General features: G+C 39.8%; 1 protein-coding gene and 1 pseudogene across 5 annotated transcripts in view; one reads left to right on the top strand and one right to left on the bottom strand.

Moving 5' to 3' along the window:
- CDK14 (cyclin-dependent kinase 14) overlaps positions 1-27003 on the top strand; it is an 819631-nt gene that overhangs the window by 602533 nt on the left and 190095 nt on the right. For all 4 annotated transcript variants that reach the window (XM_006834309.1, XM_006834307.1, XM_006834310.1 and 1 more), the window contains one exon: positions 20220-20268. In XM_006834309.1, the coding sequence (XP_006834372.1) occupies positions 20220-20268 (49 nt within the window). The remainder of the gene's footprint in view (positions 1-20219; positions 20269-27003) is intronic.
- LOC102833461 lies at positions 766-2032 on the bottom strand (annotated as a pseudogene). Its single transcript, XR_438679.1, has one exon. The product of XR_438679.1 is annotated as a basic leucine zipper and W2 domains 1 pseudogene (transcript).

Genomic DNA, 27003 nt, shown 5'->3' with positions numbered 1-27003 from the left:
ACCATTTGGTTTGCCTGGAAAGATATTAACCCAACGCAGAAGTTTCTCAATGGGAAAAGCTCAACTTTCTTCTTCCCACCATACCTCTGTCATATATGATATCCCAAAGACCTCACTTTCAAGTTTGTTCTCCATGACTTCATGAGGGAATGAGAACCAGTGAGCAAACAAGTGAACTTAAGGATAACTGGGTTAAAAATGCAAGAAAGTATGTTAACATGCAATCAATTAATGGTCCAAATGCTCAAAATTCATGTCAATAAATTCAATTATACATGAAGTTTCCACTGATGAATAGGAATCTGGGCATACAATACGCCACCTTTTCATTTCCTATCAAATTATCACACATATCAATGTCTTTTGAGACGTTGGATACTTTTACAGTTTAATTTGCAAACAGAATTTTTATAACAAATTGGGTTAAACCAAATTATATTTTGAAAACGGTTTATATAGAAAACCCAGGGAATAAAGTGAACTGTTCATTGTAGAAGGCCTTAAATTACATTATTACAGTAGAAAATGCAGGAGGTAGAAGAGAACTGAAAAGGCTAATGCAACATTAGATTCAAATCTATAGCTCCTGTAGCTACTTAAAACATGGTTTTAGAAATTAAACCCAACATTTCCAGTAACTATAGAAACAGTTAAAATAAAACTTTGCCATGAAAGCTCTTATATCATGCTTGATATAGAGAGGTAGGAAAATATAAGAACCAGGACACATGAGACATGACATTGAATCTACAACTCCTGTTTGCTTTACTGAGGGTGAAGTTTCAAAATTGAGTCACCTTCTTCAGCTTCAGACTCAGATTCTTCTTCAGCATTTTTGAGCCACTCCACAAACTTTTTCATATGCTCAAGGAAGACACTTTTCCCCTTTGCAACATGTGCCTCTTTATACCACTTCAGAATGGGCTCTTCACTCAGGACTTCAGCTTTATAAAAAAGCACCACTATTTTCTGGAAGGCTTTCATGAAATGAATGTTGTCATAGCAGTACTCCTGAATCTTCAGTAACAGTGTCAGTTCTGACTGACCTTGAGTAGTGAAGGCAGCAAGTAGAGGGCTGTATTGCTTCAAGTGCTTGATGGCTTGTTCCATTCCACAGTACTCATTACACTGGACCAGATTATTCCAATGACAACTGGTTCTGGTATGTTGTTTTGTTTCATCTCCTCCTTGACATATAAAATTATGTCCTTAAATGGATCACCACGAGGCATCTGTTCCTGAAGTTCTTTCTGGAGTTCCTTACGAGCTCCTATGGTTTGCTGATTCCGAACATATTCTGAAAGCTCTTTCAAGCCTGCTTCAGTGAAATACTTTGTGAAGTTTTCAACACTTTATTTATTGGCAGGAAAAAGTTTCATCAATCTGTTATCCATGCTGACTTTCCAAAGACTTGCAGCCACTGCATTGATATCTTTTTCATTTATCCATGATTTAAAGAGCTTTACAGCAAAAGCTGCTGAAACCCCTTCTTTACCAAATTCTCATTATAAAGGCTATTAAGAATAGATGCATTAAGTGTTGCATTAGCCAGAAGAACACCAGTCAACATCGCCAGCTTTTTCCTCTCCGACTTGGAAAAACCCTTTAAGGACAGCAGCAACTTTTTAACTTCATCTTCAAAACCTTTCTCTAGGTATTTGTAGCGCCTGATTAACTTGTTAAACACCTGAGCAAATGCTTGCATGGTCTCTAGGTCTTCTTGTGCTGCAAACACACAGACATCTGTATGCATCATGTCATCTGCCAGTGTACCACCTGGGGCCAGCATTCCACTAGCCACCAGAATGTCAAAGAGTGTTTCTGCATATCTGCGGTAGTCAAGTTTTGCTCCAGAAGCATCAAGAAACTTATCTACTGCTTCTAAATCAGTACCAGTTTCAGTTAAGCCTTGAATAATACAGTCTTGAAACTGAGTAGGGTTAAACCTTTCTTTTTCATCTCTTTTCCTAGTTTTAAAACGCTGGTCTGATAGCGTTGGCTTTTGCTGCTTTTGATTATTCATAAAAGACACCCGAATTTAAGGCGAAGAGAAAAGAGCGGCAATTGATGTGGCGGCAATTGCGGCTGTGTCTTCTACATTCATTTTTTAATTCAGCTGTTTTTTTTTTTAAGCACCTCATATTTTTTAGATTAGAACAGAACCAGGGGGTTTATAATCAGAAAGGTGTGTGCCAGGGTTGTGTCCTTTCTCCATACTTATTCAATTTTACGCTGAGCAAATAATCTGAGAATCTGGATTAGATGAAGAAGAACATGGCATCAAGACTGGAGGAGGTCTCATTAACAATCTGCGATATGTAGATATTGCTCCTTGGAAATCCTATTCAGAACTAACTGGACAGAGCTTTACAACAATAACAATATGTAGATGATACAATCTTGCTTCCTGGAAGTGAAGGTGATTTAAAATAAAGATCAAAGACTATAGCCTTCATTTGTTGCACTTCAATGTAAAGAAAACAAAGATCTTCACCACAATTGCACCAATAAACAACATCCATATAAATGGAGAAAAGGTTAAAGTTGTCAAAAATTTCATTTTACTTGGATCCACAGTTAACATTAATGGAAGCAGCAGCCAAGAAATCAAATGACTTGTTGCATTAGGCAAATCTCCTGCACAAGACCTCTTTAAAGTATTAAAAAATGAAGATGTCACTTTGAGGACTAAGGTGTACCTGACACAAGCCTTGGTATTTTCAGTCACCTCATGTGCATGTGGAAGTTGGACAATGAATAAGGAAGACCAAAGAAGAATCGATGCACTTGAATTATGGTGTTGGAGAAGAATATTAAAGGTACCATGGTCTGCCAGAAGATCAATTCAATCTGCGCTGGAAGAGGTACAGCCAGAATGCTCCTTAGAATTCAGGATGGGGAGACTTCTCGTCTCTCATAGTACTTCCAATATGTTGCCAGGAGGGACCAGTCCCTGGAGAAGGACATAGTGCTTGGTAAAGTGGAAGGTCAGTGAAAATGAGAAAGCCCCCCAAAGAGATGGATTGACACAGTGGCAGCAGCAATGGGTTCAAATGTAACAATAATTGTGAGGATGGCACAGAACCAGGCAGTGTTTCTTTCTCCTGTGCATTGGGTCGCTATGTGTTGGAACCAACTCAATGAACCTAACAACAACATATGTTTAGACACTGGAGATGTTGAAGTGCAGAACACATACGTGATCCGTAATAGGTAGAAGAGGTATATAATAAGTAAAGGGTACTGTGGGTTAATGTGCCAGACTGCAAAGCCTTTTGATTTGCAAGGTCGGCAATTCGAGCTCACCAGAAGCTCCTCGGAAACCCTATACAGGATCGCTATGGGTCGGAACCGACTTGACAGCACTTAACAACAACAACAACAACAGCATATTAAATAGTGATGAGAACTATGGAGAAAAACAGGTAAGATTCAAGAAGTGCCATTTTTCAATAGGATGACTACGAAAAGCCTTCCTGAAAAAATTATATCCCACTGAAGGTGTTGACGTGAACCATGAGGAGATTTGAGGGAAGAAATTTCCAGACAGACAAAACAGTTTGTGTAAAGCCACCAAGATGGCACTGAGACAGAGACAGAAAATGGCTACGTCTTTTGCCATTTAAAAAGATCTCTCTGGCTGGGACCAGAACAGAAGCAAGAAAACCAGTCAGCAGGCTATCACAGGAGTCTAAAGGAGAAGTGATTAAATGTGCCATGAATGAAACCACCATACCTTTTCATTGTTTTCACTTTAGCTCAGAATTCACCAGGTCTTTGTCTTACACTTTCTGAAGTGTAACAAAACTTGAGAAACATTTTAAAAACAAATTTTAAAATACTTACAGAGCAATGAGATAAATACTGAATTCTTATTTTTATTGCCATAGTATTTAGCCTGTATATATCTTCTTATGCACTTACATTTATGCTAACACAAAATCTCTTAGCCTCAGCTTATTCCTATGGTTGTCAGGCAGCTGTGACAGGCCACAGATTCTTAAAATATACATACATTTGCATACTGTGTGTGAGAATGTGTTGCATATAATGAGGCTAACCTTGGAAGTAGCTGTTTTTCCATCAGTCATTTCTATTTAAATTTCTTTTTAAAAACTGAGTCTCTTTCTGCTTTGAATCCAGTTGCTTTCCTTCTTCTTTTTCTTTACCATTAGGTCATGGCCTGTGGCATTTTAGAAGTAGGATTTCTATACTTTCTGTGTCTCTTTGTAATCTACAAGAGTGTCTTTTCATTACTGTTCTCGGGGAGCTTTCTGTGGGACAGCCTGGGAGGCGAGAGGTTGCACTAGCCCTTCAGTAATTCTGTCACAGATGATTCATTACAAACCAAACCCAAATCCCTAACAAAAAGTCAAAGTCCACGTAAAATTAAGACAGGTTTTCTTTCACCTTTGCATAATGCTCTCCGCATTATACCAACAGAATACTCAGCATTATACCAACAGAATACCTTTGTATAATGCTCTCCAACTCAGTTTCCTTCTGGATTAATAAGAGGCTTCTCCATGTGACTCTTAGGATCACGTACTCCTACATGCATCCCTGCTGTCACATTCCATCAACAAAGACAGATGTAACAGTAATGTACCTCTGTGATGTGATGCTGGGAATGTTTTGGGTGTTTAGGGCATATTAGCATTAACATTTTCTTACATTCTGTTTTGTGTACATCTTTGAGGAATTCTTTGGGCTTTGTAGAAATGTGGCAACCCTAGAATAGGACCGAGCACGAGGAGACATTAGATGTTCTCCTGATTGGTAGAATCTCGAGGTGTCTTTATTATTTAGCTCTGCTTTAATAAAAATGGACTGCTGGTGTGGCTCTGTAGGCTCATCACTGGACTGTGAACCACAAATTCTGCAGTTCAAACCCACTAGTCGCTCCTTGGAAACCCTATACAGGATCCTAAGAGTCGGAATCAACTCAATGACACTTAACAACAACAACAAAATAGCCGAAATACGGCAGATGAATGGCTTCAACAAACAGAAGTTTATTCTCTCACAGATAGGGCACCAGCTCCAGGAAGAGGCTTTTTCTCTTGGTCAACTTTAGAGGACAGTTCACGTTTCATTTCGACATCTGTGGGCCCTGGCTCTTCTTGGAGCTCTACATGTATCTTGGCATCAATCTTCCTCAGTTTAGGAGTTTCTCAGGTCCAAATTACATACTTCACAATTTGTTATTTCTTGGTGGTAGGAGGCCCCTTCTTTGCCTCCTTTTATCTCTTACAAGATGAAAGGCGACGTGGTCTACACCCCAGAAAACTCCCCTTATATCAGAGCTGACGTTGACCTGAGTGAAGGTGTCGCATCCTATCCTAACCCCCTTTCAATGGATTGGCTGGTCACATCATGGAGGCTGGTTACATCTTGATATAACTGCCAAACCATTGAGAATCATGACCCACCCAGCCAATACAACTCAATGCACCGTGCAGGATAACTGTGTGATAAATCTGGAAAGGCCTTGACAGTTCCTGTGACCAAAGTCCCCTAGAGCTACTAGAGCTGGGAGTACAGGTGGTGTTTGGTTGTACCATATCTACATACTAAATTAAATGTGTGACCCAGAAGTAGCCTTGGGGAATGTCTATTGCTGCTCTGTCCTTTTTAAGGTTAGAAACCTGAGATCTAGAAATATTGAAGGACTTCCTTGAGGTTAGTGTCAGAGATAGAAATAGAACGTAGGTCTCCAGAGCCTTAGTCCAATAGTGCTGTTTGTTCTAGCAGAAGACATTATAGGAGATCATGCTACAGTATACATGTCATGGTTTCTCACTGGCCTTCTTCTAAGGAACATTTAACTAACAGTTATCCTATAAAGAAAATACTAGAAAAAGTAAAGGAGCTGACTTTTGTGTGGTAAAATATGTGTATAGGACCACAAATGTTACTGTATTTTAAATGGTTTGACTCAAAACTAATACAGACTCCATTTGTGATACTTCATTCATAAATGTTTCCCCAAAAAAGGGACATCCAACAGTTATTTAATGACATTATTATTTCAGAGTTCAAAAAGAAAGACACTAAAATTCAGAGAGTGGTATTTTCCACAAAAGCAAATGAAAGTAGTAAAATTCACAATAAAAGAAGTCTATTTTCTAAAATCAAACAAGAGAACTGAACATTTCTAAAGTGATTATAGATGTCCCTGTGTGACGAAAATTATTAAGCTCTCAATTACTAGCTAGAAGTTAGTGGTTTAGACCCACCCACAGGCACCTTTGAAGGCAGGCTTAGTAATCTGCTTCCTTGAAAACCCTATGGATCTGCTCTACTCTACACACATGGTGTTGCCATGTGTTATAGTCAACTCGGTGGCAACTAACAACACCCACAAAGTTGATTTTACTTTTGTTGAGTTATGGAGAAGTTATACAACAGAAGATGCCATTTTCCCTAAGAAAAGTCTGATGAGGACAGATTCTTTTTTTTTTTTTTTTTAACAATGAATGAAGTAAGGTAAATACAGGATTTGAGACTGTGGATAAAGTGCAGCCAGTTGATATTTTAAGTACTATACTCAAAGGAGTCCTGGTGTGGTGCTGTAGGATAAGCACTGGACTGCCAACTGCAAGGTCAACAGTTCAGACCCACCGGCTGCTCCTCAGAAATCCTATACAAGGTTGCTATGATTTGGAATTCTCTTAATGGCACTTAATAACTTAACAACAACAACATACCCAAAGTTAAGCCTGCAGACACACTGGCATTAAAGGCAAAATTTAAATATGTACTTTCTTATATTAAGGCTTCCCCTTACTCTCTCCCCCCCCCACAATAAACACTACACAGTTTACATATACAAGACAGAAAATAATTAATAGGTACACCCACAAGTGGGTAAATGTGCAAAGAAAGTTCTAGAAAAACACATGTTAAGCTGTGACCCCTGGAGAGAGGGTGAGGGAATTTTCCATGGTTAAACATTTCTGGATCACCTGAGTTTACTGTGATGAAATGAGTTCCTTTATGTGGCATTTTGCCTTGACTCTTTGGAAAAGCAGTTGGAGAAACTTCCCCCTAAGCCCTCCTTTCCTACCCCAAAGACTTGGTTACTTTTGTCCAGGTTGACTGACATTTTCTGGGTAAGCTGCAAACAACTTGTGCTTTGATATTTTTTTTTGTCTGGCTTTGGACTGCAGCCTGCTATGTGATTATTATGTATCTTGCAGGGATTGGTCTGCAAATTCGTTTGCAAAGTGACTTGTAGCCTAGTATGCAAGTAAGTGCCTGTGGCCAGTCAAGAAGGAATTGGTCAGTTTATAGCCCTGGTAAGAGGACCTACCTTGAAACTTATAAGGAGTTTGGTATATATGCAGCCAACCCCACAGAGAATTTTCAGACAGCAAGTAGACAGAAGCAGAGGAAAAAAATGAAAAGAGAAGCAGCAGAGACAAGGACCTTCCTAAATGGCTGTTAACACTGAAGACGGCAAGAAGCAGCAGAAACCTGCAGCTGAGAGAGGAATGCAGCTGAGAGAGCTGAACAAAACTGCTATTGTGGATGGTAATAACACTATGCTCACCCCTTCTCCCTCTTGGCCAAGGCAGAAAGGCCTGTCCTAAGCGGCCTGAGGGAAGGCCTGCCTGGCTGAGAGGGAGAAGGGGTGAGCACAGCCTAGAGAAGGGTCTACTTGCTTATGCAGCTGAGAGAGCTGGTCTGCCCTGAAGGAGGGGACAGGGTGGGCTCCCAGACTTCCTGGCCCTCAGTTGTAACTTGCTTCTTAACAAATCATTTAACTGTGAGTATGGTCTGTGAGTTCCGTGGGGCTGGCACACACAAAAAGCTTGGGGGAGTGCAGACATGTCTGACCTCCAGCTCAGAGGGCTCAGCTTTGGGCTAATCCTGGTCATTATGTGCCACGAAGTCAGAAGAGCCTGACATTACGCTGACTCTTTACATTGACATTCCTTTGGTACTTTGCAAAATGAATTAAAAACTATGAAACAGATAAAATCCTAAGACTTGCCCTCCACAATCCCAACCCTCTCCTCCTACTCACCATGGCATCTGGCACCCCAAAAGGACCTTCATTCAGACCCACTCCAGGGCCTGAACCCTCAGTTAGTCTCTGCAAGGGATCTGGCTGGTAGCCCACAGCTTGGTTAGCAGCAGCAACATGAACCTTACTACCTATGAAAGCACCTCTTCATATCCCTGTTTTGGGATCAATCTCTTCCTCAGCTGAATGAGAATTCCACTTGGCTTAAACTGTTGCCAGATTCCTCAAGTCAAGTTCTGGCCATCCGCCCAGGCTTGGGCTGAGCCTTGTACTCTCATAGGGTACATTGCCCCTCACTTGCCCACACTGAAGTCCTGGACAATGACATGGAGTATCTCTTCAGTGCCCTCTCCCCCTGTGAGATGGGTCAAGTGCCCCTGGGCAATCCTCAGAGCCTCAGCTGTCAGGGCCAGGTCTCTGGCCTCCTTATAGTGGGCGAGGGCGTCCATGCAGCCCTGCAGGTGGTGCTGGTGCCTTGCAAGAGTCAGGAGCGGTAGGTAGCTCTGTGACCGGATCTCCACACACTGCAGCCAGCTCCTTCCTCAGTGCTTCTAGGAGGCCATGGTATTTTCAATAATGCAAAAGCTGGACAGTGAATAAGGAAGATGGTGGAAGAATTGATGCTTTTGAGTTATGGTGTTGGAGGAGAATATTGAAAGTGCCATGGGCTGCCAAAAGAATCAATAGATCCATTTTGGAAGACGTGCAGCCAGAGTGCTCCTTGGAGGCCAGGATGGCCAAACTTCATCTCTCATACTTCAGATGTATAGTCAGGAGGGACAAGTCACTGGAGAAGGAGATCATGTTTGGTAAGGTCAGAGAAAAAGCAGAAGACCCCCCCAGTGAGATGGATTGGCAAAGCGACAGCATCAATGGGCTCAAGCGTGGCAACAATTGTGAGGTTGGCCCAGGATTGGGCAGTATTTCGTTGTGTTGTGCATAGATAGGGTTGCCATGAGTCGGTACCTACTCGATGGTACCTAACAACAACAATTTTTGCCCATTTTACAGACGAGGAAACCAAAGCTCCGAGTGATTGTGCAGCTTGCTCAAATCTATACCTCCAATGGGAAGCAGAACCAACTTACAGTCAGGTCGTTAGATCTCAAACCAGTACCTTCACCTCTCTCTAAGATGCCTCCCTGTCTGCAAAACTAGAACTGAGAGGGAGGGTTGTTAAGATTCTTCTCCATTCTGCCTGGTGGCAACTGAGAAAAGACCCCCATCTTTTTGCAGATACCAGATTTCATTATCTTTCAATTCCATCTTTCCATAAGCTTTCTGAAGCTCCCTCATATGCTCATACATGAGGTGGAGAGGTGGCTCTGATATCAGGGTCTTTTCCAAGTTGTTAGAAAGCAGAACTGGGAAGTGCCCTCATATTCTTAAGGAGTCCTGGTGTGGCACTGTGGATTAGTTAATGCCTTGGACTGCAAGGTCAATGTGAACTGCAGTGTCGTCAGTTCAAGCTCACCAGCTACTCTGCTGAAACCCTATACAGTGTCGCTATGAGTCGGGATCCACTAGACAGCACTTAACAACAACAACATATTCTTACACTTTAAATCTATGCTTCCAATAATTTGTTAACTCCAAAGTCTCCTCTGAAAATCTTTAATCTCAGATAGATATGTTGTCCGTAATACATAATGGGATCTGCCCAGTTGCATTACTTACAGACCCAAGGAGGTTTGAACCTTTAACCTTTACTCATACTTCTGACTTTTTCTGAATCTTTAAGAAGATGATAAAAGAGCTGTGGAATGAGTGGAAATTACTGTGGGTGATGAGGGGTCTATGTGCCATGGTTTTGGCCCTCACAAACCATGTGTGTGGTGGGGGGAAGCTGTCACAGGCAAAGACATCTTCCTTACTGTTCTAGAATAAACACACCTGTGTAATCCAGTCTACAGAATCCCTTTGGAAATTAAATGAAGAAAACAATTTTTACAGTCTTCTCATTAGTTGTTATTTATTTATACTCTACTTTTAAGATGCTCTGAGCAAGTTGACAGCATTGATGCAAAAGTGCTCTAAAACTGCTACTGACATGTAACGTAAAATAACATTTTTAGCATTTATACAGTGTGTCTTTCCTGCCTGGTATTTCCTTTTCCAGTTGTCTTTTATGTTTTTCCTCAGAATTTTTTTAATGACTTTTGGTGGTGGTTGTTTTTAACAACTTTGAAGGTCATGGGCTGGGTCTAAATGCATGAGGATGTTTATAAAAATGGATGGTTTTAAAATAGGTTATAAAAATATACTTCAAAAATTATTATGCAAATATCTGACTTTTATCTTACATTTTGTTATTAAAAGTCTTGTTGATTCTGTTTGACCCAAGGTTTAGGGCGTTTTGATCTCTTTCTATCCATCATCCACCATCACTTTTATTAAGTTTGCTATTCCTCCTCCCACAGATAAATGCCAATCCCGTCACGCAGTGGGAGTGTCAGTCAGTCAGTAAATGTATTAAGTATGTGAACTTTGTAGAGAAGATGAAGTAAAACAAAATGTAAGCATGACAGAAAGGACAGGCTGTCTTGATTGTGCTTTCTGATGATGGCAATTAAACTTAGAGGTCACAGGTGGTGGCGAGCAGGAAAGACGTTGCTTAAGTTGAAGGTCTGTGTTTCAATCAGCAGGAACTACACTTCAGATAAAACTCATGATCTTAAATTCTTCTCCAGTGTCTGCTGTGTAGCAGGCAACATGTTAGATGCTGGAGATACAGTCGTGAATAAAGCAGATAAAGCCCCTTGCCTTCCAGAATCTACACACTGGAAGGGAGACTGATGATAAACAAATTGCAAGTTACTAGGTGTCTAGGGAGACAAGAGCAGCAGGAGACAATTCAGAGAGGTGGGCCTTAGAAGGCCAAGATGCAAAGTTAGGATTTGAAGTGTGAGAAGAATGATTGGAGGGTTTTGAGCAGGGGAGGAAATTGGTGTTTTATATTTTTAAAGAACCTAAAGGCTACGAAAAGTCATGGGCCCATTTCTGAGATAGAAAGCAGTTTCATCTCGAGTATGAACTCCTCTTGATTGTTAGGTAGTCTCTGTTTGGAGCTCTGGATTGAGAAGAGTCTATAAAGACCATCTGTGGAAGTTACATGCACATCAGTTAGCAGTGATGCCCTGCTACAAGTTTTGGGGTCCATAGCTAACCAAGGATTTGATGTCAAATAAATCATAGATATAAAATAAAAATAAACAAGAAACAGCCAAAAATCTTGATCATTACCCCCAAATGTAAAATGATGCACTAGGCAGACATATGGGGTGGAGAATATATCTATGGATTCTAGAAACCCATCACAGTGCAAAGCAGAGACTGTCTATACTGACTTACTGTATCTGTTTGGGGAATTTTCTATTTATGTTCACTAGAGGGCATCTATAGTGAGGTAGACTAGCAGGAGGTCTAAAAAAAAATGGCAAAGAAATGTAATCAAATGAAATATCCAAGGAGAAATGAAGTTGTTCTATTGCATCCTTATAAAATATTAAATAATCAGCTCTCTGGGATTTTGTAAATTTCAGTTTGGGAGCTACCACACTTCCCCTCACCTAAGTTGATAATGCAATGCTAACTATCAAATAAACAATTCTTATCTTTTCAGAATATCCCCGTAGTCCCCCAAGAATTAAAATCCTTGTATATTGTTGAGTTGCCTGATTTGATTAAAAGTGTATCAAAGAAAAGAATTAAAATTTTAGTCTAAGAATTGAAATCAGAATTAAATGAAGACATGAATAATTTTTTGGTGCTTTAAGAATTTTTCTTTTATTTCATTTATCGTGGGTTAATGCATTGGATAACATAGTAATTTTGGACCGCAAGGTCGGCGGTTCAAGCTCACCAGCCACTCCTCGGAAATACTATACAGGGTCACTATGGGTCGGAACTGACTCTAAGACACTTAACAACAACAGCAACAAAATTATGTAACAATGGCATTGCCATAAACTTGCCAATCCCATTCCATTATGCTCTTTAATTTGTAATTTGATTATTTATATTTATCCTTTTCAGAAATAAAGTCCAGAAAATGTATAACTAAAAACCTATATAGTACTCATATAACAAGTCCTCCATATCTCCTGTCTGTGAACTGTAGACTCCTTTCCCAAGATAATAAATGAAAATAGCAAAAGTAAAACATCAGAATATAGAAAGGGGGCTGAGAGGACTGGATGTTTGCATCTGCAGTAAGAAGGCATCATCTCTATACTTCGGTTAGATCTTGACCATAGTACCTTGAGCTGGAAACACTGTCCAGGAAAGTGGGCCTCCATACGAGCACAGCCTTAGCATGTAGATTTGCATGTGGTTCCATACCACTGTGAGAAATCATAATCAACTGAGTGATTGGACCAGGGGTAGGATGAAAACAAGGATATTTCTCTCCTCAGTCCCTGGGCACAGAAAACAGAATAGCGTTTAATAATCTGAGAGTTCATGGGAATTTTTCAGCTTTTGAGAATTCTTACAAGTACAGACTAGAGTACTGTCTCACGAATCGGGCTGCGAACCGCAAGGTCAGCAGTTTGAAACTACCAGCTGTTCCGCGGGAGAAAGAGGAGGCGTTCTGCTCCTGTAAAGATTTATAGCCTCGGAAACCCTGTACTTGTCACTATGAGTCGAAACCGATTAGATTAGAGCCTTGGAAAGTCTATGGGGTGCTTTTACTCTGGGTATCAGGGTTGCTATGAGTCGGAGTCTACTTGATGGCGTTGGATTTGGCTTTTTTCATTTTCTGTTGTATTTCACATTACCTCCTGACAAGGCAGACCGACATAACAAGGAAGGATGGTGTTTTCCTCATTTTGTGGATGAAGCAGCTGAAACATAGTGAGGAAACACTTAAGTTATGGCAAGTGGTATCACTGGACCAGAACCTAGATGTAGCGGTCAACTCTGCCAGGGTAACACCCAAATAAACTACCCCAAAGTTAGTGCCATACAGCAGTAGGTTTATACATTGTTCATCTGAGGCTCAGCTGATGGGTGGATTCTGCTGGGCTTGACTCCAAATGGCCAGTTGAGTTCAGATCTGTTCCACACATCTCTCATCCTTCTTGGAACAGCTACCCAAGAGCTCATGACAAAAGATAGGAGTCCAGGTGATCGGTCTATCCCCACAGACACGTTTCAAGCCTCTGCCTAGGTCATTACCACTAACTGATATATTGTTCACACACATGTCTGTAGCACAGAGAATGATCTGACAGTTTAATCATCTTCTGACTTCTCAGCTTTCCAGATGCTTCTGGCCATAATAAGTGATTCAGATTTGTTTGTTGCAAAAACTCCTTTAGACCATTATTGTAGGATTCCAACAAGACAAATGCATGACTCTTATGCTAATGTGTAGATGAAAGAAGAAAAATTGGGCTTCCATTAGTTAAGATGTAAGAAGTATTTTCCCCACAGAATATCCAAGTTAGGCCAACAGAATTAGCTCTAGTGTAAGATCTAATGAAATGTCCTTCATTTAAACTTGTGCTTGTGCAATGCCTTTGTAACTAATACATGATGTTTGTGATGGAGATTGTTATAATGGATTTAAGTGTATGTAAACAGATGCTTGTACCTTGAGAGTCAGCTTTGTAAATTCAGCTAATAATCTGTTGGTTATAAAGAAGGAGGGTAATTGATATTCAGTCAGAATGCCAATCCTAACTCTCTACTAGTACGTTGTTGTTGTTGTTAAATGCTATCTAATCGGTTCCAATGCATAGCTATCCTTTCTAGGGTTTCCAGGGAGAGGCTAGTGGGTTTGAACCACCAACCTGTCAGTTAGCAGTCCAGTGCTTATCCTTCCATAGCACACCAAGACTTCACTAGTACATTGTTGTTGCTGTTATTGTTAGGTGCCTTCAAGTCAGTTTCAACTCACAGTGATCCAGTATAGGGTTTGTCAGGAGCAACTGGTGAGCTTGAACCACCGACCCTGTGGTTCAAATCGACCTTATAGCACAACACATTAATCTGCAGTGCCACACCAGGACTCCTGTACATTAGCATCACGGAATTACACATAAGGAATTCGAGGAGCATTGAAGTACCTGTGATTTGTTTGTGTTCATTTCCTTAACTATTGCCTTAAAAGGAGTAATTTTGGACAGCATAAGCAGCATTTACCTTACCTGAAATAATATTGCTTTCAATATACCATGTGTCTCCTTTTGTGTGTGTGTGTGTGTGTGTGTGTGTGTGTGTATATATATATATATAAAATGAAGATTGCAGTCTTCCATGAGGGTTGCACCTCACTCACTACTGGACCAATAAATAACAACTATGTAAATGGAGAAAAGATGGAAGTTGTCAAAGACTTCATTTTTCTTGGATCAACCATTAACACTCATGCAAACAGCAGTCAAGAAATCAAATGACATATTGCATTAGGCAAATCTGTTGCACAAGACCTCTTTAAAATGTTCAAAAGCAAAGATGTCAGTGTGAGGATTAAGGTATGCTGACCCAAGCCATGATATTTTCAGTAGCTTCATATGCATGTGAAAGTTGGACAGCAAATAAGGAAGACTGTAGAAGAATAGATACATGTGAGTTATGGTGTTGGAGGAGAATATTAAAAGTACCATGGACTGTCAAAAGAAGAAACCAGTTTGTGTTGGAAGAAGTACAGCCAGAGTGCTCCTTGGAAGTCAGGGTGGCGAGACTTTGTCTCTCATACTTCAGACATATTATTAGGAGGGACCAGTCCCTGGAGAGGGAGATCATGCTTGGTAAAGTGGCGGGTCTTTGGAAAAGAGGAAGACCCCCAATGAGATGGATTTACACAGCAATGGGCTCAAGCATGGCAATGATTGTGAGGTTGGTACAGGACAGGGCAGTGTTTGCTATGTGTCATTACCAACTGAACAGCACCTAACAACAACAGATGTGACATTATTCTATTTTGTCAGTTTTTCAAGCATGTTGTTATTATGTGGCAGCAACAGTGATAGATTACAAGTAATGTGTCATTTGCCAGACACTCATATTAGCTCTGTAAATGCATCTTCATTAAATATTCACAGTGTCTCTACAAGGTTGGCAGTTCAAACCCACCAGCTGCTCCTTGAAAAGCCTATACAGGGTCCCTATGAGTTGGAACCGACTTGACAGCACTTAATAACACCAGTCTAATTACATCACATCAGAGCTGAGCACATCATATCATGTTATGGAAGTGATTCCATCGGATTAGATCTCAGTGTGGAGGTGGCGACTACATCTAAACTGCTAAACTGACAGCCCTGGCCAAGGCGAGTGGACACAAAACCTTAACTGTCACACCCGCACGGTTGCCATCAAGTTAATGCTGACTCATAGTAACCCTAAAGGACAGAGTAGAATTGTTTCTTAGCATTTCCAAGCCAGTAAGCCTTTATGGAAGCAGACGGCCACATCTTTCTCCTGCCGAGCCGTGGTGAGTTCACACTGCTGGCCTTTTGGTTAGCCACCTTGTGCTTAAACAATGCGCCACCAGGGCTTTTTGTGTGTGTGCCTAGAATGTTGTTGTTGTGAAGTGCGATTAAGTCAGTTCTGACTCATAGCGATCCTGTATAGGATTTCCAAGGAGCAGCTGGTGGCTTTGAACCAGCAATCTTGTGGTTCACAGTCTAGTGCTGATCCTACAGCACCACACATAGTGCTTGGCAAATAACTGTTGTTGTTGTTATTGTTGTTGTTAAAAGCCATAGAGTCAGTTCCAACTCCTAACAACCCTGCATAGGGTTTCCACAACTGTAAATCTTTTTGGGAGTCAAAAGCCTCATCTTTCTCCTTGGCAAATAGGAGGCTTGTAATAAATATTCGTGGAATGTATAAAAGAGTATATGAGTACCTGTATCCTATCCCAAAGTATTTGAGGAAATTTTCTATTACATAAACAGTTAGGATCGTTGTTGGACATATAACCACAGTGATTCATGAATACACAACTGCTCAACCTTAGAAAGGACTTGAGCCTTCCCCTCCAGTAAAGGCTTGAACCGCTCACCTTGCACTTCAAACCAACCCTGCAGCTCAGCGCATGAGGAGGACACAGACATGATGACATTTCAGAGTTACAACTGGCAATGACTAGCGAGTATTTTAAGGAACTCTGGTAGTGTAGTGGTTACAAGTTGGGCTGCTAACCTCAAGGTCGGCAGTTTGAAATCACCAGCTGCTCCTCAGGAGAAAGATGAGTCTTTCTGCTCCTGTAAAGATTTAAAGGCTTGGAAACCCTAAGCAGGGTGGCTATGATTCAGATCTGCCTCCATGGCACATCACCACCAACGGTAGTCCTGGGTGTCCTGCTGTGGCATTGTAGGATAAGCACTCCACTGATAACTGCTCGGTTGATGGTTCAAACACCAGCTGCTTCAGCACAGTAAAAGTACATAAAAGTAGACCTGAGGCACCATGGGTTAGGAATTGGGCTGCTAACCCCAAGGTTGGTGGTTCAAACCCACTAGCTGGTGTTCAAGATAAAGATGAAGCTGCCTGCTCCCATAAAGATTTACAGTCTTGGAAACCCTAAGCAGCAATTCTACTCTGTCCTGCAGGGAGGGTGGCTAAGATTTGGAATCAGTTCAACAGCAGCAGGTTTGCTTTTGGTTTGCTTAAAGAGTGCTGTCGTAGATTGAATTGTGTTCCTCCTAAATTATGTGGTTCTCTGTGGTTTGTTAGTTATGTGATGATTCCCAGTAAACCAATAAAAGAATTAAAGGGCAGGCCACAGTGTCCTTAATCCCATCATTATCTTGATCAAATGTAAGGGTGTTTTCTAGGAGTGTGGCCTGCAACACCTTTTATTTTATAAGAGATAAAAGGAGAGAGTAGAGAGCAGAAGAGCAGGGGCCGACTACCCCCAAGAAAGAAGAGCCTGAGTGGAGTGCATCCTTTGCACCTGGGGTCCCTGTACAGTGAGCTCTGAGATCCAGGGAAGGATTGATGCCAAGACACATGCAGATCTCCAAGAAATGCCGGTTCTACAGATGCTGAAAGGAGACAGGCCTTTCTCCAGAGCTGCCACTCTGAACTCAGACTTCCTGCCTCCTATACTATTTGTTAAAGTCACCCAGCACTGGAGAACTAAGACAAATACATACATGTGTTAAAATGCAAAATAGTCATAAAGAATCTGAATTGTCCATGGTTGGGTAGATGGTTTAGAGTAGCTATTTATAAGGATGTTTACATGTCATTTTGTAAATACCCATTTTCAAATTGACTTATAGGCTAATACTTATTTCATGGTATCGTTTACACTAGATGATACTATTAAATCAGTTTGTAAAATATACATGAAAGTTTGAGCCTTTCTATAATCTCATCTCCATTGCTACCTCTTCCCCCATCCCCTCCCCCCAATTCTTCCCCACTAAATAAAGAAAGACCAGGGTTGGTTTACAAATGCAGGTTTAGCTTTTGAGGCTGGGAAAGTGCTTGGGGTTTTTTGTTAGTTGGTTAATTTAACTTTTTACTCACATGTTCTCCTGATAGTGGAGATAAAATCATGACAGTGTCTCATAAGATACCAAGGTATCAGTGAGAAAGGAGGAAGGAGCTAAAAACAGAAATCAGTGGGCTAGAGTATAGAGTATGGGCCTATAAGGTAGTGAGTGAATTCCACTCTAGGTTTATCTTCATGTAGGTTATAATGCTTTTTACGGTGCCTCAAGCCAGTCCAGGTGTAGCTCTTTTAAGCTGGTACACTTGACAATGTGTAGAATTGTTCTCCAGTGGTTCTCTTGTAGCATTTCAACAAATTGCAGCACATGAGCATAGCAGCTTGAGAAAAGTGTTCCAACCTTCAGGCCCCTGCCCCTCATGTCATAGGCTTAGCTTTCTCCTGGGCAAGTTCTTGTCCCTGGTCACCCGCTGTGTTGTGATCATTCTCTGAAGCGTCCCTGCAAAAAGAGGAGAAGGTGAAAATCAGCCTCAAGGTTTAAATTAATTGCACTGCTCAGTTATGCTGTGAGTTAGCCAATGCTTTCAATAACGACATGCTAAGCTAAGAAGTTTAACCATAATTGGAAAGAGAAAGTTGGCATAGAAGTATCAAGTGACAATAAACCAGAAGGAGAACCATGAAAAACATACAGATGCAAATACCAGAATCATCTGATAAAAGTAGGCATAAACAGCTGGGTATCTATTTTATTAAATACACCTGGCACTGATTTGCGATATTGAAACCTTTTGTTTTCAGAAGGTCCTTGAGTGTGGTACAAATGGTTTGCAGAAGAAAGCCCTGGCAGTTTGCTCCCATACAGACAGCTAAGAAAGGGCAGTGCAGCAGTTCTACTTTGTAACACCAGGGATCACCATGAGTTAGAATCGGCTCAATAGCTATGGTTGGTTTTACAACTCACAAAGCTACTTATGTTGTTCTCATTCTATGGATTTGTATTCATGATAAGAATAGGTTTTCTTATATATACATTTTTGGTTTTTGTTTTTAAATGCCATCAAGTTGGTACCAACTCATAGCGACCCTGTCTAGGGTTTCCTAGGAGCGGCTGGTGAGTTTGAACTGCCAACCTTGTTCAAACTGACCTTGTGATTCATACCGACCTTGGGGTCTAGTGCATTATCCTGCGCACCACACTAGGATTCCATGTTAAAATTAGTGCTAATAAAATAGAAACTTGAAACTGAAGAGGAAATGCAAATGGGCAGGAAACATTATGAAAAGAAGTCAAGTACGGTTATTAATCATCAGGTTGTCCAAAATTTAAAACATTAATAACAGGCATTGTTAGAAAGCATAAGCAAGACACATGAATTTGTTTATTGTTAGTGGAAAAGTAATGTGTTGGCATCTATTAAAATGTAAATATGTGTATCATTTGCTAAACAGCTCTACACTGAGGGATCTGTCGGACACAAATAAAAGCATCAGTATAAAGAGATAAATGTGCATGGAGTTTTATTGAATGATGCTTATATGAGGAACAAAACTAGTATTTACATGTGGATCATTAGGAGAATGATTGAATCAATAGAATTATACAGCTATTAAAAAGTATTAAATCTATTTCCTTGACTTGAGGGCTTATTTTATATTATTAAATGCCTACAAAAAAGTTTTAGAGTAATGTTGATTCTATCATTTCTATTTTAAAGTATTTAAATTGTCTATATGGTTATATATCTGGAAGGGTATATACTTAAAAGCATAAAGTCGTGTGTGGAAAGAGACATATCAAGCCATTAACAATAGTTACACCATAAGGAGTAAAAATGGGTGATTTTAGTGTGAGCAGGGGTGATTACTAGTGTGTCTCCCATATCTCTTTCCCCTGGGTGGTACAATCCATTGAGCACCCTGCTACTAACTAAAAGGTTGGCATTTCGATCCTACCCAGAGATACTCAGAAGGAAAAGCTGCCAATGTGTTTCTGAAAGGTCACAGCCTGGAAAGCATCTCTCTGTGGACTGCAGTTCTCCTCTGCGTTCATGGGGTTGCTGTGAGCTGCAATCGGCACAATAGCAACTGGGGTTTTTGTTGTTAAAAATTTTTACTTTTTTCATTAAAAAAAATCTAATAAAGTTTTGTAAATGATAAATGTAAATATCCATTATATGGCATTAATGGTTCGGTTTTGAGCATGTGTAAAACCCATGAATGGAGGAAAAAGGACCAGCTTTTCTGTGTTTGGTCACAGATATCTTTGTAGAAGAAACAGCAGGTACCAATCTGTATTCTATTAAACCTTTCTTAACTCAGTTAAAATTTAGGTATTCTGTCAGATTAGGAAATCAATGATTATAGACACACACAAAAAAACAATGCTTCCTTGTTACAAAAATTATGTTTTTTCTGTTTTACTTCTTATAACAGCTGGCTAAATACAACCTGTAAGTACATATCTTGCTTTGTTGTTGTTGTTAAGTGCCGTCGAGTCGGTTCCGACCCATAGCGACCCTGTACAGGGTTTCCGAGGGTGTAAGTCTTTACGGGAGTAGAAAGCCTCATCTTTCTCCCACGGAGCGGCTGGTAGTTTCGAACCGCTGACCTTAAGGTTCTCAGCCCGATTCGTAACCACTTCGCTACCAGATCTTGCTTAGGCAAACATAATCATGTCTTTTCAAAAGCTAAGCGTTGTTTTTTTTTCCCAACATACTTGCACTATATACATTTGAAACAGGTTAATTTTCATTGTTCTTTTTTGTATTTCAGAACGCTTTACCGTGTACAGCTCTAAACACTTGCGGCAAGCATGGAATAAGTAAGTTGTTAAATACAAGTAGATGGCATTCATGCACTCTTTTGCTCTCCCTTATTTTGTTTTCTTTCTCCTCCCTTTTGATTTTTAAAACTATCTTGAGAACTGTTCATGCTATTCATTCATGTATGTACTCATTTAATCATAAAGCAATTATAAAACTCTGTGTGCCTGAGCATACATCATGTAGACCTGTACCAAAAACCATGTGAGCTTTTGTTTTTTAGAGCAATGTGGCATCATTTCAGAGGTGCACATTCTAAAATTCATCATAGTTAATGTTGGTATAAGAAAAGTTTTAGTATCAGCAAAATGCCATTCGTTAAATGCAATGTATTGAGCGGCTCTCTAATTCAAATGTTGGTGACAACCTTCAAACTAAATAAAATTGATAATTCAGATTTCCTCAGTTTACTTTAACCCCCTGAGACTTACTAGGAAGTTAGGTACCTGTTTCACTGGACGTACACATCACTTTACCTAGTTAATATCTAGTCTCTCGTTTGAGCTTGTTGAAATAGTTTTAGTTATTGGCTCTGAAATGTTAAGAATTTCACGAGCTGTTTTGTTGTTGTTAAGTGCCGTTGAGTTGCTTCTGACTTCTACAACCCTGTATAAGGATTTCCAAGGAACAGCTGGTGGATTTGAACTGCCAACCTAGTGGCTCGCAGTCTAGTGCTGATCCTACAGCCCACACCAGAAGTCACAAGTTCTTTAAGGGTCTTTTATTGCAAGCTGATCTGTTAGTAAATCATTGAAAGTTGGAGCAGGGTAGGTGAGTCAATTGGGTTTAGTTGTTGGTTTTTGGTTTGATCACATTTCAAAGGAGCCCTGGTGGTTCAAGGGTTAAAGATCTCATACTTTGTTGTTGTTGTTGTTGAGTGCCGTTGAGTCGATTCTGACCCATAGTGACCCTGTATAGGGATTCCAAGGAGCAGCTGGTGAGCTTGAACTGCCGACCTTGCAGTTCAAATGGCTTTGCAGTCTGGTGCATTAACTCACAGCGCCACACCAGGACTCCACTCTTACTTGGTAGTATATACAATATACAGTTCCTACTTTAAAGGAGCTCTGGTAGCGTAGTGGTTACAAATCGGGCTGCTAATCTCACAGTCAGCAGTTCGAAACTACCGGCTGTTCCGTGGGAGAAAGATGAGGCTTTCTTCTCCCGTAAAGATTTACAGCCTCAGAAACCCTGTACGGGGTCTCTATGAGTCAGAACCAACTCCACGGCACATAACAACAATAACAACACTTTAATGGAGTCCTGGTGTGGTGCTGTAGGATAAGCACTAGATCGAAAGGTTGGTTTGAACTGTAAAGTTGGCAGTTCAAACTCACCAACGGCTCTTTGGAAACCCTATACAGGGTCACTATGAGTCAATACCTACTCAGTGGCACTTAATAGCAACAATCTTAATTAACAGATCAAACACATTCCTCTTTCAAAAAGGTTTGTCCAACCCCATTGCCACTTTATAAAATATCATTGATAAAACAGTTGGATCACTAATCCTATCTTTGATGTAACATAAAAGTCTGGCAAATCAACACATAGTGGCATTTGGGGGGTTGTTATTAGGTGCCTTCAAGTCAGTTCCAATTCATCACAACCTAAGTACAACATAATGAAACACTGCCTGGTCCTGAACTATCCTCATAATTATTGCTTTGTGTGAGCTCATTGTTACAGCCACCATGTCACTCAATTTCATTAGGAGTCTTCCTCTTTTTCATTAACCCTCTGCCAATCATGATGTTCTTCTCCAGGGATTTGTCTCTTCTGATCACATGTCCAAAGTAAGTGAGACCAAGTCTCGTCATCCTCCCTTCTAAGGAGCATCTGGCTGTGCTTCTTCCAAAACAAGATTCCTTCATTCTTTTGGTAGTCCATGATATACTCAATACTGTTTGCCAGCACCATAGTTCTAAGGCACCAATTCTTATTTATTTTCTTAATGCTTTATTGTGAATTATGTGATAGTTTACATGGGAGGACATTAGCTTCACATTGATCCCTTCATATATTGTTTCCTTAACATGGTTACAGTCCCCTCCATGCATCATCCACCAGCCAAAGGGTATACCCACAAGCCTGCCCCCCAGGTCGTCCGCACACAGCCCCTCTTCCTCTCTGGGTCCAAAGTCCCCAGCCACTCCATCTCCCCACGTCATCGTTTCTGCCTCCATCCCATCTTGCCTCTGTTGCCCCCACATTCTGGGTAGCCAATGTCCAAGTTGCCCATCCCTGTCTTCTCCGTGTGTGGAGGGGACCAATTCTTATTTGATCTTCTTTATTCACTGTCCAACTTTTGCTTGAATATGAGGGTATTGAAAATACCATGGCTTGGGTCAGGTGCACTTCAGTCCTCAAAATTATATCTTTCCTCGTTAAAATATTAAAGAGATTTTTTGCAGAAGATTTGCCAAGGAAATATGTCATTGATTTATTTTGCTGCTTTCATGGGGACTGAGTGTGGATCTGAGTAAAATGAAATCAATGTAGTATTTTTTCATTATACTTATTCATTCAGTTTGCAAAGATGTCAGCTTGTGGACTAAGGTGCACCATGGTATTTTCAATGACCTCATATGCATGTGAAAGCTGGACAGTGAATAAGGAAGACCGTAGAAGAATTGATGCTTTTGAGTTATGGTGTTAGAGGAGAATATTGAAAGTGCAATGGGCTGCTAAAAGAACCAACAGATTGATGTTGGAAGAAGTGCAGCCAGAGTGCTCCTTGGAGGCCAGGATGGCTAAACTTTGTCGCTCATACTTAGGACATATTTTCAGGAGGGACAAGTCTCTGGAGAAGAATATCATGTTTGGTAAGGCAGAGGGTCAGAGAGAAAGAGGAAGACCCCCAGCATGATGGATTGGCTAAGTGGCAGCACCAATGGGCTCAAATGTAGAAATAATTGTGAGGTTGGCCCAGGATCTGGCAGTGTTTCATTCTGGTGTGCATAGGGTTGTTAAGAGTCAGTACTGACTCGATGGCACCTAACAACAACAATTTTAGGGACTGTGCCCCATAATATGTCAGATGAATGGTTGTTCTTGTTCTGCCACTCTGTACTGATTTTTGAGATACTACCTAAAGGGCACATTTTCACCCATTTTCATCACTCTATCTTCAGAGAAAACTAGGCTATTTCGAAAAGAAATTGAGCATCATTTCATTTTGACCACATAAGGCCTGATGCTTTCCTTTCTCTGAGAGATATTATTTATATCAAGATAAAAGCAATTAACTTTATTGACAAAAATCTGTTTGCCACATTAGCGTACTTTAAAAAATGATGTGTATTTGACTTCTGTTAATCTTAAGTTGCCTCCAAATCATTGTGACCCCTGTGTACCAAAGTGGAACTTGTGCTGCTCAGGGTTTCCAACTGCTGATTTTCCATAAGTGATCACCAGACCTTTCTTCCAATGCACTTTTTTATCAGCAACCAAGCCTTTAATTTTGAAGACATTAAAGAATTCTCCAGAATATGATTTTCACAAATAGATAATCTTTAAAAAACCTCTTTGAGATACTATTCCAGAATATGTATTATTTATACTTTCGTAAATAATACATATTCTGAAGTACTATCTTATAATGATAAAAATAGCACTTATAATTTTTCAATTAGAAAATCAGATTTTAAATAGAGTCCTATTATATTTTTTCTCTAAGTTTTTTTAATCAATTGACAAAATTGTAGTTAATGTTTGGTTTTTGAATTTTTATGAGACACAGAGGATTTTAAAAAAATATGTTAGTAATCAATTCAAAGTAATTTAACAAACTTAGTCCCACCTTTGTTGTTGTTAAGTGCCATGGAGTCAGTTCTGACTCATAGAGACCCTGTATAGGATTTCCAAGGAGTGACTGTGAGTTTGAACCACTGACCTTGTGGTTCAAATCGACCTTATGGTCCAGTGCTTTGTCCCATAGTGCCACACCAAGACTCCTTTAGATTATCTTTTAAAAAATTTTGAGGAAAATATTAAAACTGAACTTGAGAGATTTTAAATTTATAAATGTAAGTTGTTTAGAACTAAACTTATAGATCGCATTTGTTTTAAATTACTTTAAGCGTTTATTAAAGAAAACACTAAGTAATAAAATCATTGCTAAAAATATTATAAAACTGTAACTTTCTGTTAGTACCATGTTAAGAACTGAATCCTTAGATCCACACCTACATACTCTAGCCAATTTGAATGCAGGGCACTTTAGAGAGAACTGAGGAATTAGAGACATTAGTTAAATTATTGATCCTTCCTCCAATGTACCTGTGACTTGTCACCATTATTGACATTCTGACATTCAGAAATGGGGTTTAGGTTTGGAATAATTACATTAAAATGTGATTAAACAAATGCTAGTCTTCTCTATTGCTCCTAGATAATTAGGCTGTCTACAGCATAATTACTAAACAAGCAACTGGCAAGGTGATAATAGTGATAATAGGTCCATTATAAAGTGAACTAATTTACAAGAATGAACTTGAATTCAATTCAGGTAAGTTAAATGAGTGGGTTCAATGAAGTAAGTGGCTGTTCAAACTTAAGCAACAAAATTAAGCTTCTGAAATATATATATTAACCAAGCTGTTAGAGTCAGTTGGCATGTTAGCCAACCTAAGGGACTAGGAGCTTCTTGAGAAAGGAACCTTTACAGCTCTTTGATTGGCTATAACAAGTGACCCAATTGATTTCAGCACCAAGTCTGCCCCAGGTGACACCTTTGCAATTCCCAGCTTGCTTCATGGGCATCATTTTACCCTTTGAGAGATTTTTGTTTTTAGTTTCTGGGCAAACAAAGCAGGGATGGGAGAAGAAATGTCAGAAGATCCAGCGGATATCCACACACAAAAGAGGGATATGAAGTAGGAATCTTAATTGTAAGATTGGAAATGCTATTGCATTAGTACTAATATCCCTAGCAAGATTAAGCAAAGAAAGTCCTTGCAGTCCCTTATGCTGAAAGTGCATGATCCCTAAGCAGAGTTCTTCCTGTTGAAAGGGGGTTTTGGATATAAGAGAGACAAAAGCTGATTTTACTAAAACATGCACTGTTTTCTGACTGCTTTCAAAAATGTTGTTTTGTTTCATTGGAGTTATAAAGACCGTCCTTATTTCCCTTCCAAATCTGTCCATTTATAGTTGACTGACATTGGCATGTATGCGCAATGAACCAAGAATTTCAGCCACTTAAAAGATCTTTTATTATTTTGGCTGGGGAAGAGGCCTTACTCCGCAGCAAAGTGAGGATAAAATTCCAGGAACACATTTGCTTGCTTTGGAACTTTTTAACAGCTGAACAGTTTTAGAGATTTGAAAGTAGCAAAAAGAGCGTCAGTAAGTGTCTCAAGTTCTGTCCACTTTCCTCAAGTAATGCAAAGCAAGTCCACACAATTAACTCGGTGTCTGATGAACGTTTCCTGCCTGCCCCATCCACATCCTCTAGTTCACTTACAATCCTTGTTGTTTGTTAAGTACAACTGGATTTCTCCTAAGAACTTATAGGAATTAATGTTTTAAAATGTATCCTAAATACAGGGTTAGGAAGCTACTTTTACAATAATGAAAAAGAGAGAGACATTTGCTTATGTCTATTCAAATGAACTAACAGGATCATAATCCATAATTTATGAAGCTTTGAAATGTTTCCTAACTTTGTGCTCTTTAACTTTCCTTGGAATATTTTATTTGATAAAGTTTTTAACTTCTAAACATAGTTTAAAGATGGATTAATAGTTACATGTATACAAAACATACTGTGTTTAAGACAGTATTTATAAAGAAATAACATACATTTCACTCAGTATATTTATGTAGGTGGGTGGTAGACTGTGGAGTCGGTTCTGACTCATAGCGACTCTGCATAGGGTTTCTAAGGCTGTAAACCTCGTAAACCTTTACAGAAGCAGAAAGCATCATCTTTCTCCCGTGGAATGGCTTACCTTGAGGTTAGCAGCCCAACTTTTAACCACTATACTACCAGTGTTCATTAATATTTATGCTAGTGGTCCCATATTGAATTTTCATTGTGAGCATATCTGGTGTGTTCTAATAAGACTTAAATCAGTTCCTTTTCCAGATGACCAAAGACCCTGTTTCTGATTTTTCATTGTTGTTTTAAGTTGTTCTAAATTTTTCTAAAATAGTCTTGTACCAAAAAGTGAGGTAGAGCTTTCACTTCTTTTGCCAATTGTTTCCTAAGATGAGAGGGATGCAATACCACAGATTGACACTAAGAGGAGCAGTTGAGTTGAGACAGTTCTTTAAACCAGCTTTCTCCTCTTTCATATATTTTTTTCATTGTTGATCCTTTTAGTTATAATTATACTTACTTCAAATTAACAACAGATTTACGTCATTTAGTACTTGAGATGTTCTTCACACAATACCCACAAAGAGATTTTTTACACCTCCAATTCACTTTTTTAGAAATGGTTGGGGGAGGGATGACAGACTAACAATAACTGACAATTTGAAATCCCAGTCTCTGAATTTAAAGCAGGAGTGGGGAACCTTTATTCTGCCAAGGGCCATTTGGATATTTATAACATCATTCATGGGCCATACAAAATTACCAACTTGAAAATTAGACTGCTATTTTTGGTCAAACATTTAATTAACTCACCCCTAATGTGAGGGCTGGTGTTGGAGGAGAATATTGAAATTGCCATGGGCTGCCAAAAGAACCAATAGATCCATTTTGGAAGAAGTGCAGCCAGAGT

The sequence above is a fragment of the Chrysochloris asiatica genome, unplaced genomic scaffold (genome assembly GCF_000296735.1).
Source record: "Chrysochloris asiatica unplaced genomic scaffold, ChrAsi1.0 scaffold00010, whole genome shotgun sequence".
In the NCBI taxonomy this organism is placed as follows: Eukaryota; Metazoa; Chordata; class Mammalia; order Afrosoricida; family Chrysochloridae; genus Chrysochloris; species Chrysochloris asiatica.
This window is presented reverse-complemented; position numbering and strand designations above follow the sequence as displayed.